The following is a 10580-nucleotide window of genomic DNA, read 5'->3' as shown; positions in this document are numbered from 1 at the left end:
TTTACAATTTGTGAGATCATGCATCTTTGGCTTTTTCAATTTTGGCAAATTATGGTCTTTGATTTTCTAAATAACTTATCTCTCTCTCCTCTCTCTTCTTGTTGCCACCTCTTTGGCTTCTCAACAAAGTCTTCCAAGAAATGATACAACTAAAGATATTGTTTTGTCATTGTGCCAGTCGATTTTGCAGTAATCTTTGATCTAGGGAAAATGTTTCAAATAATAAAGTAGTGCTACACTCAGAATTTGTTAGATGGTAATTGAATACTTTTAGACAAAGCTTATCTGGTATTACATGCTTTGCTTATATTCCTTTTATATGTTAACTTATGCCTTTTTGTTTTTGGATATGCAGGTGTTTGGAGTTTTGATTTATGGGGACTATATCTGAATAGCTATATACTCTAAATTGGTTTGGGTTCAACAGCTTTCTTTTAGAATACAAGATTTATGCAAGGGCTTCCATTTGTACATTTAGGATTTTTTATGTTTTATTTTCATTTTAACAATTGACATTTTCTGCAAGGTTTGCATGTGCAAATTTTGGGATATTTATATTTTATTTTCATCTATGAGTAGAATTTAGAATGTGATGTTTTATAAGAATCACAACAAAAGTGCATTACCTGAACTATACTAACTTTATTTAAATGGTTAAAAATTAACTCTCTTTATTTAGATCATAGTCCTAGAGACAAACGTTTAGGGTTTAGATCTTTAGTTTTTGTACAGATAAATAGCTAGTGGTGGAGCTTAATGCTCTAAAACGTTGAAAGAGAATCACAAGCAACATATGCAATCAGTGCTTCTAAAGTCCTACACATTCTTTCTTCTATTTTTGCTCAATGACAAATAGTGCTTCCCCTATTTAACTTTAAGTGAGTTAGTGCTGCCTTTTTATTTTATTGAAGTTATTTGCAATTTGCAAAGTTGAAGTATTATGATATGGAAAATTGTATTGATGATGCAATTTATTAGCGAATGCAATTGATATATTAAGTAATTCTCAAAATTTAACTGAATTTTTTTTTTTTTTTGAATTGGGAAAAAGGTGTTACTTTAATGTTATTATTTTAACATATCTTATACATTCTACATAGCCTTCTCATATAGCAGTTTACAACATTATTCATGTATCGCGTGGGTCCTCGACTAGTTATCATATATAGAGAACAATAAAATAGGCTAGGATATCATTGAACAAAAAAAGCACATGATCTTATCAAAAAAAAAAAAAAAAAGCACATGATTATAAAAATCGGAATGGTTAAAGAACTGATAAAGGTCCGAACTTTTACCAAATTCTGACCCGTTATGGAGGTTTTTATTGGATCAAATTAGGGTCTAGTTTTCAATTGAACCGGCCTGTTCGCTCCTATTTTTAAAACAATGAAAAAATTGGCACCATCATTTTTACAATCTAACCCCTAACCATTTTGTCAAAAAAAAAAAACTAAATAAATAAATAAATTAATCTTATATGGTATCTGAAACCAAGAAGAATTACTAATAAAAAGGAATCAATGTTTTTTCCAAAAATAGTAGAGGCGAGCTTTGTGTTACTAAGACGAATATTTCATTTGGTGCAGTTAGAGGATTTATCTTTATACTTCTCTTCTGTTTTGGGTGATAATATAATTCCTATGATGTAATTCCTTCTCCTTTCAATTAAATTGATAACCTTTCTATTAAAAAGAAAAAATGAATAATAATATTTTGTTAAAAACACCGTTATGGTTTCAGAGTTTTGGCTTTATTCTCAATTTGATCATCAAGTTTTCACAATTTTTATTTTAGTTTTTATATTTTTCAATTTGTTGTCATTTTTGTTTATACTTGACATAAAAATGACAACAAGTTGTGAATACTTGAAGATCAATATGAAAAATTAAATCAAAATATAGGGATCATGTTTGTGCCTAATATCTCCTTATAAAGAGTTAAAAGTTAAAACCCAATAAATAATGTAATTTAATTTTTTTTTTTTTTTGATTGCCTCTTTTTATTTTTTTTTTTATTTTTTTTGATTGGTTAATCACTTAATCCCTACTACATATAGATTGGGTTCACCAATTTCAGCTTTCTTTCACAAAAGCAATATTTCCATTCAAACTACTGTTTCTCCATTCTCCATTTCCCTCCAAAAATGAGCAGCGAGAAACACAATGCAACCCAAGCTTCTCCCTCTCAACCTCAACCTTCAAATACCATCGACGATGATGTCATCCACGCCACGAATGAATTTCAAAAAGGGAACCACAGTGAAGCCTTGAATCTTGCCGAGGCCATCCTTCTCCGCCACCCAAACTCCGCCGTCGCTCACGGCTTCCGCTGCTTCTGTCACATGAAAATCGTCCTTTCAGTCAGAAACAACTCTTCCGACGCTCCCCTCAGCCTTGCCGAAACGCTCGAACATGTCAAGATTTCCGTCGAATCATCCAAGCGAGCCGTGGAGTTATGCCCCGACTCCCTCTACTTCCGGTCATACCATGTCAATGCACTCTTCGACTTAGCTGATTACGACAACGCCAATGACGGGTTTGAACCCGTGATCGAAGCATGTGATGCCGCTTTAGCCATCGAAGACCCCATCCTCATGGAAGGTACCATCTTCAAGAATGAAGAGCGGGCCAGAGAGTCTCAAATTCAAGAACTCAGAACTATAATCGGAGCCTTCAAACTAATTAGCAAGTCTATCATAGACGCTACGTACATGAAAAATATAAAGAATGAGATTCAAGAAGTGCAAGACAGAAAGGACGAGATCGAACAGAGTGCTATTATGGCGAGAAAGAACGTCGAAAGAAAGCTCAAGAACCCCAACAAAGACACGGTGGAGACACGAGTCAAGGCCTATTGGAACAACACGATGAGTACGGAGCTAAAGAAGGATTTGTTGAGGATTCGGATCGAAGACCTGAAACTGCATTTTGCGAAGAATGAATCACCGGCAGCTGTGGCAGTGGCGGAGGAGGTGATGCAGGCCGTGGAGTATGTGAAGGTCTCACAGAATTGGAAGTTTTTGACGTGTTGTTGTTGCGGAGAGAGGATTCTCGACATGGAAGGGTTCGCAGAGCACATGAAGCATGTGCATTTAAGGACTTTATCCAATGAGTTACGAATATTGGTCGAGCCTGAAATTGTAATTGATTTGGTCGAGACCTTTGAATCAAGAGTATGGAAACCCGTGGACGTGGTTGCCGCGAAGAAAATGATGGAATATTTGTCAAGAAATAAGCATGGAGATGAGGGCCTACACGAGTCTAAATTTTTCGTGAACCAGAAAGTTTGGCCTTTTTGCAAAAATAGCAGGCGTGGTGCGGTCATTGATAAAATTCAAGCAAGGTTACATGTGTTCTTGAAGATTAGATGTTTTGCTTGGAATCATTTTCGGGCGTTTATGTACTTGATTATACAAATGCTGGAGAAGCATATTCCGGAACAGCTGCTTAAGGAACATCGCATGGACCAGACGCTGCTCTCCGTGTGCCTCCTTGACACCTCAGAGCTTAGCTTTGTGTTCGAGTTCTTGGATGAACTCGATAATACTTGCGGGTTACAGAGGATCTACAAGAGTGTTGATAAGGATGTGGTTAGAGGTGAGCCTTGTGATGCTAATCTTGAGAAGATTGTTTTTGATGAGGACTTCTCTTGTATTGTTTTCGACAAGAGAAGGTTGCGTGGAGAGCTTGTTGCGACGAATGATGGAGCTGCTGTTACTTCTAGTGCTGATGAGGAAATCGAATTAAACGATAATGAATGTAAAGACGCTTTTGTGGATTGGTTATTAGAGGGAAGTACAAATATTGGGGAGCAATTAAAGCAGTGGACAAGTTTGAGAGAAACTAGTATTAGTCAGGGGAAAGAGTTTTTCAAGATTTATGAGGCTGAATTGGAACGGATACAGAACATTTGTGAGATAAAAGTACAGTATTTGAGAGACCTTAATGTGTGTGAGAATCTGGACAGTATATGTGTTGAAGAAGAAAAGAGAAGAGAAGATTCTGGGTACAAATCAGTGAGTTATGAGTATCTCTTGTCAGAGCGGCAGAGACAGATTGAGAGGACAAATGGTGATATTTTCGAGTTGGCTGTCGTATGGATTATTTTGAGAGGAAATCATGAGGACAATAAAATAAAATCAGGGATCAAGAAGCTGATTTATGAGATAGTTATAAAGGTATGTTATAGCCAAATTATGAACATGTCGAACTTTCTAAGTTGTTTAATGTGAAACTCAATGTCTCTATGTGTATTGTGGTGTGTGACATTAAAGCCGTTGCTTGATGAACTGCTATATTCCATAGGATGATTGAATCTTGGTATGTTTGTTGTTGCAGCTTTACAAATTTGATGCTATAATGAGGACGACTACTATTGCTATGGAGCAGACGGGGGAGAAAATTGTTAAGATAGCTGCTGATAACCACCGATTAGTTATGGTGCCCCTGCTGAAGTCATTCATGCGGGTTTGTGAAAGTTTCTCTGTGCTTTTTTTTTTTTTTTTTTAAAAGGTTTTTCATATAGTTACCTTCTTACCCGTCTATGATTTGATGTTTCGATATACTATTCCCCTTTTATAGGCTCGCCTGGAAGAACTGGCCAATGAAGATGCAGAAGAGAAGTCTAAGGCTGCAAGAGAAGCTTCGTTATCAGAACTTGATCCTGATGACAAGAAGAAAACTAACAAAGAAGGTGGTGATGCAAGACAAGGACACGAAAAATCCAAGGTAAAAAAGAAGAAAAAGGGTAAAAGAAAGCCAAAGGAATTAAAGGTCTTTTATACTGGTTATTGTTCAGTTTCTTTTTTATGGTAGTTACCCTTGTCTAAAGCTACACTCGTATAAATTCATCTGAAAAAATGGAGAAGGGGCAGGAACTAAAAGTGCGAAAATAAGAGCATGTAACATGTTAAATGATGAAGCGTAAGTTCGTCAGTCAAATAAGTTCGTCAGTAGAGTAAGTTCGTTAGTCAAATAAGTCGTCAGTAGAGTAAGTTCGTCAGTCAAATAAGTTCGTCAGTAGAGTAAGTTCGTCAGTAGAGTTATACTGATGAAGCATAAGCTTGTCAGTCGAGTTGGTCAGATGGAAGCAATCCTCAGCCTATATGAACGTACTCTCAAAGGTGGTCACCGGTGTGGTGCCTGCCACAATGCCTCCGATGCCAAAGTCAGTATAAGAAGCTCTCTTAGGAATAAACAATGTAATTGAACAGAATGAAAGAGATCTCTTTGTGTCTATGTGTGTCTGTACCTTGCATTTGGCAATGTGGAGGCTCCTTCCTGCCTTCGTCAGTGACGTGGGTATTAGTATGCTCGTCCAGGGATCATAGTCGTCGGTATCATGGTCGTCGTCTTCGGTAAATGAGTTCGTCAGTCCCGTCAGCTGCCCCCCGATTCTGTGGTCGTCGTGACTTGTAATGACGACCGTAGAATGTGAAAGGTTTTGGGCTGTAAATAACTCCAATGCTTCTAGCTCTTCTGACAATGATGAGATGACTACTTCACCATGATTAACCCTTTGTCCATCGTGACAAAAAGGAGGAGTAGTTTTGAGAGTAGTTAGACTTAGTTGATAGGGGAAGAGTTAGGTAGTTTTGAGAGATGTAGTGAGGATTTTGATGTATAGTATAGGTTTATCTCACTATTCATGTATTTTTTGGTTTTTTAATCATTTTACATACATTGAGCTTATTATATATATATATATGATGATGTATGTTTTCTTTTCTTCTTTATCTTCTCTAGTTTATTGAGAGTGCATACAATCCTTCTTATCACTGTTAGGAGGGTAATCCTATTGTTTGTCATGACCAATCTTGCCAAAATGAAAATAAATCTAATGAGCCATATTAGTAAGGATCAGAATTTCTGATGCATTGCATTACTCTTTTGAGATTGATTTTCTCTGTATTTACACGCGATCTGTGGTAATTATTAGCCTATTTGGGGATAGGACAGAGAGTATTCACATATGTGAGAGATTAACTAAGACAACCTCTGAGGCAATTCTATAATATATGAATAAGAAATTTATTTGTTTGCTTTCCTTACTTTCGTCCAAAGATTAATTACTCATCTGTGCACTATGCATCTTGCGTTGGCTCAAATGAATGAGTTTTGTTGCAGTTTTAGAACTACTGTCCTAGAAGTAACCAGATTCTAAATTTATAATCCTTCTGTTTGCTTGTCATTCCAATTGGCACAGTTTAGAATGCCAGAAGGCGAGAATCTTTTTCTGGACAGAGTAATTTTGCTTTGACTTTTATGCTTGATTTTCCTGACTTGATTAAATTGATGAGTTGTGTTGCTGATATGATTTGTGATTCAGTTAATTCTTTCAATGGCTGCTCTTTCTTACCTAGGTATTTGATCTTTTTGATGACAAGAAAAATGGGGTCATTGATTTTGAGGAGTTTGTTCGTCCACTCGGTGTCTTCCATCCTCATGCTCCTATGGATGACAAAATTGATTTTAGGTGTTGAGGCAGTTTCTACTTTATGCAACTATTTTGGTTTATGCTTTATATCTTCATCTCACTTGCGAAAAAAAAAATTGTTTTTAAATTTAAATTAGCCGTGCAACCTATTAGTCTATTAGCCACGTAGAAGTTTTTCGTAAGTAACGTGACGACAAAGATCAAAATAATAAGAAGTTTCAAGTACATAAAAACTAATTGAAGATCAAAATGAAAAATTATATCAAAATATGGGGATCATGTTTTTGCCTAATATCTCCTTATAAAGAGTTAAAACCCAATAAATAATGGGAGAAATGTGAAGGCACAAGGCCCTTTTTTTATTCTTTTTTCTTTTTCTTTTTTTGTGATTGGTTAATCCCTTATAGTTTTTTTTCCCAATTGGGCTTTTCAGGCCTCTGTTTTTCTTTCATATATATATACAAGCTTTCTTTCACAAAAGCAATATTTCCATTCAAACTACTGTTTCTCCGTTCTCCATTTCCCTCCAAAAATGAGCAGCAAGAAACACAATGCAACCCAAGCTTCTCCCTCTCAACCTCAACCTTCAAATACCATCGACGATGAAGTAGCCCACACCATAAATGAATTCCAAAAAGGGAACCACAGTGAAGCCTTGAATCTTGCCGAGGCCATCATTCTCCGCCACCCAAACTCCGCCGTCGCTCACGGCTACCGCTGCTTCTGTCACATGAAAATCGTCCTTTCAGTCAGAAACAACTCTTCCGTCGCTCACCTCAGCCTTGCCGAAACGCTCGAACATGTCAAGATTTCTGTCGAATCATCCAAGCGAGCCGTGGAGTTATGCCCCGACTCCCTCTACTTCCGGTCATACCATGTCAATGCACTCTTCGACTTAGCTGATTACGACAGCGCCAATGCCGGGTTTGAACCCGTGATCGAAGCATGTGATGCCGCTTTAGCCATGGAAGACCCCATCCTCATTGAAGGTTTCTTGGAAAATGAAGAGCGGAGCAGAGAGTCTCAAATTCAAGAACTCAGAACTATATTCAGAGTCTTTAAAATGCATAGCAAGCATATCATAGACGCTAAATACATGGAAAATATAAAGAACGAGATTCAAGAAGTACAAGACAGAAAGGACGAGATCGAACAGAGTGCTATTGTGGCGAGGAAGAACTTCGAAATGTGCTCAAGAAAGCTCAAGAACCCCAAGAAAGACACGATGGAGACACGAGTCAAGGCCTATTGGAACAACACGATGGGTATGGAGCTAAAGAAGGATTTGTTGAGGATTCGGATAGAAGACCTGAAACTGCATTTTGCGAAGAATAAATCACCGGCGGCTGTGGCTATGGCAGAGGAGGTGATGCAGGCCGTGGAGTATGTGAAGGTCTCACAGAATTGGAAGTTTTCGACGTGTTGTCTTTGCGACGTGAGGATTTTCAACATGGAATGGTTTGCAGAGCACATGAAGCGTGTGCATTTAAGGACTTTATCCTATGAGTTACGATTGCTCGAGCCTGAAATTGTAATTGATTTACTCAACACCACTGAATCAAGAGAATGGAAACCCGTGGACGTGGTTGCTGCGAAGAAAATGATGGAAGATTTGTCAAGGAATAAGCATGAAGGTGAGGGCCTACACGAGTCTAAATTTTTCGTGAACCAGAAAGATTGGCCTTATTGCCAAAATAGCTGGCGTGGCGCGGTCATTGATAAAATTCGAGCAAGCTTACATGTGTTCTTGAAAATTAGATGTCTTGTTTTGAATCATTTTCGGGGGTTTATGTACTTGATTATGCAAGCGCTGAAGAAGCGAATCCCGGAACAGCTGCTTAAGGAACATTGCATGAACCAAACTCCGCTCTCAGTGTGCCTCCTTGACATCTCAGAGCTTTATCGTGTGCTCGAGTTCTTGGATGATCTCGATAATACTTGCGGGTTACAGAGGATCTACAAGAGTGTTAATAAGGATGTGGTTAGAAGTGAGCTTTGTGATGCTTATCATGAGAAGATTGTTTTTAATGAGGACTTCTCTTGTGTGGTTTTTGACAAGAGAATGTTGCGTGGAGAGCTTGTTGTGACGAATGATGGAGCTGCTGTTACTTCTAGTGCTGATGCGGAAATCGAATTAAACGATGATGAATGTAAAGACGCTTTTGTGAATTGGCTATTAAAGGGAAGTGCTGATATTGGGGAGCAATTAAAGCTGTGGACAAGTTTGAGAGAAACTAGTATTAGTCAGGGGAAAGAGTTTTTCAAGATCTATGAGGCTGAATTTGAACGGATACAGAACATTTGTGAGAAAAAGGCACAGTATTTGAGAGACCTTAATGTATTGCAGAATTTGGAGAGTATATGTGTTAAAGAAGATAAAAGAAGAGAAGATTCTGGGTACAAACCAGTGAGTTACGAGTATCTCTTGTCAGAGCAGCGAAGACAGATTGAGAGGACAAATGGTGATATTTTAGAGTCAGATATCATATGGAATATTTTTAAAGAAACTCATGTGGACAATAAAATAAAATTAGCGATCAAGAAGCAGATTCATAACATAATTTTAAGGGTATGTTATAGCCAAAGTATGAACTTGTCAAATTGTCTTAAGTCGTTTAATGTGAAACTCAATGTCTCTGTGTGTAGTGTGGTGTGTGATATTAAAGATGTTGCTTGATGAACTGCTATATTCCATTAGATGATTGAACCCTGGTATGTTTGTTGTTGCAGCTTTACAAATTTGATGCTATAATCAAGACGACTACTATTGCTATGGAGCAGACGGGGACGAAAATTGTTACGATAGCTGCTTATGACCACCGATTAATTATGGTGCCCCTGCTGAAGTCATTCATGCTGGTTTGTGTTAGATTCTCTGTGCTGTTTTTTTTTTTTTTAAGGTTTTTCATAGAGTTAACTTTCTTACCCGTCCATGATTTTGATGTTTTCGGTATACTATTCCCCTTTTATAGGCACGCCTGGAAGAACTGGCCAACGAAGATGCAGAAGAAGTCTAAGGCTGCAAGAGAAGCTTCAACAGAATAGGACACTTACATGCATTGCAGTTTGACTTTTTTTATTTTCCATAGTGCTACAATGAGCTTGCTCTAATATGCTATTGCCTTATTTGTTGCTGATGAAACATAAAGAACAGTACTGTCACTTCCAAGTGCCTAGTAAACTTGTGTCTCAATGTTTTCAGGAATATGTGACCCTATGAAATATACCACCTTTGCAGATAAACGTAAGTATTCAATCGCTTAATAGTGTTTTTTTATTGTGTTTGCAAATGAAATGCATGTATCATCTATCATGTGTGAATGATTTATGTGCATTGTGACACTTAAATTTGTGTTTGATCAGTGGTTGTTGTATCTGATGCATAAACTATTTGTGATCAAGATGTCATCTAAGCCTTTCTTCCACATCAATCAGATATCCATTTATGTTTAAAAGTAGTTGTCTAGTAATCCATATTTCCATACAACTTTAACAAAGCAATCCACCTGGAATTCCCAGAATCTTCTTCCCCATCTAAACTCTCAACCTTTCCATGGGACAATAGCCAACAGCCCCTTGATTACAAGACTTGAAGCAATGACAAAACTTGAATTGGTTAAAAACAAGTGCTATAGGTTGAATATCCTCAATCAAGTCATTAGCACTCTTCGATATATATTTGGGAAAAACAAAGGCATCAGGCCGGAACAGAGGTCTCCATCTCCACTGAGCGAAAGCCACAGCTTCAGCACAAAACTGCAACGCCCGTTTCATACGGATTGATATGTCGTATGTTAATTGATTAAACAATAATTTGGTAGAAAAGATATTATAAAAAAAAAAAATTTAGAAAAGCTTTTTATTTTTTTATTTTTTATGTAACACATTTAATTTTAAATTTAAATGGACTTTTGACAGTTCCATTTGGGTCATCTGCGAATATTTTATGTCAATTAGTTTCTACTATTTTTTAATACGTTTCAATGCAGTTGTTGTCATCTAACATATGAAAAGTGCTGATACGGCTAATAGATTGATTAAATGTAAGTTAATAATAAATCTTCTCCAAGTTGCATATCTCTCAATTCATCAAGTAATGGCCAAACCAATCTCCCAAAAGTGCAGCTTCACAGTAAATGATG

At 37.2% G+C, this 10580-nt stretch overlaps 2 protein-coding genes across 2 annotated transcripts; both read left to right on the top strand.

Moving 5' to 3' along the window:
- Positions 1-2146: 2146 nt before the first annotated feature.
- Positions 2147-6484, top strand: LOC112024785 (uncharacterized). The gene is made up of 4 exons (XM_065761875.1): positions 2147-4180; positions 4341-4469; positions 4584-4730; positions 6365-6484. Exons 1-4 carry the CDS (start codon positions 2147-2149, stop codon positions 6482-6484), a joined length of 2430 nt encoding a protein of 809 aa, XP_065617947.1.
- A 486-nt stretch (positions 6485-6970) lies between these two features.
- LOC112024854 (uncharacterized) lies at positions 6971-9455 on the top strand. The gene is made up of 3 exons (XM_024057507.2): positions 6971-9007; positions 9169-9297; positions 9411-9455. The coding sequence occupies exons 1-3, from the start codon at positions 6971-6973 to the stop codon at positions 9453-9455; spliced, it is 2211 nt and encodes a 736-aa protein (XP_023913275.2).
- The last annotated feature ends 1125 nt before the right edge of the window (positions 9456-10580 follow it).

This window comes from Quercus suber, unplaced genomic scaffold (genome assembly GCF_002906115.3).
Source record: "Quercus suber isolate HL8 unplaced genomic scaffold, Cork oak 2.0 scaffold_433, whole genome shotgun sequence".
Taxonomy (NCBI): domain Eukaryota; kingdom Viridiplantae; phylum Streptophyta; class Magnoliopsida; order Fagales; family Fagaceae; genus Quercus; species Quercus suber.
The sequence above is the reverse complement of the archived record's forward strand: the minus strand, read 5'-3'. Positions and strand labels throughout refer to the sequence as shown.

What these genes read in the sequence shown, in the direction of transcription:
- LOC112024785 (XM_065761875.1), top strand. Translation starts at nt 2,147, where the DNA reads ATGAGCAGCGAGAAACACAATGCAACCCAAGCTTCTCCCTCTCAACCT. An exon ending in TTTATGAGATAGTTATAAAG is followed by an intron (nt 4,181 to 4,340) that starts GTATGTTATAGC and finishes TTGTTGTTGCAG; the next exon opens with CTTTACAAATTTGATGCTAT. An exon ending in TGCTGAAGTCATTCATGCGG is followed by an intron (nt 4,470 to 4,583) that starts GTTTGTGAAAGT and finishes CCCCTTTTATAG; the next exon opens with GCTCGCCTGGAAGAACTGGC.
- LOC112024854 (XM_024057507.2), top strand. Translation starts at nt 6,971, where the DNA reads ATGAGCAGCAAGAAACACAATGCAACCCAAGCTTCTCCCTCTCAACCT. An exon ending in TTCATAACATAATTTTAAGG is followed by an intron (nt 9,008 to 9,168) that starts GTATGTTATAGC and finishes TTGTTGTTGCAG; the next exon opens with CTTTACAAATTTGATGCTAT. An exon ending in TGCTGAAGTCATTCATGCTG is followed by an intron (nt 9,298 to 9,410) that starts GTTTGTGTTAGA and finishes CCCCTTTTATAG; the next exon opens with GCACGCCTGGAAGAACTGGC.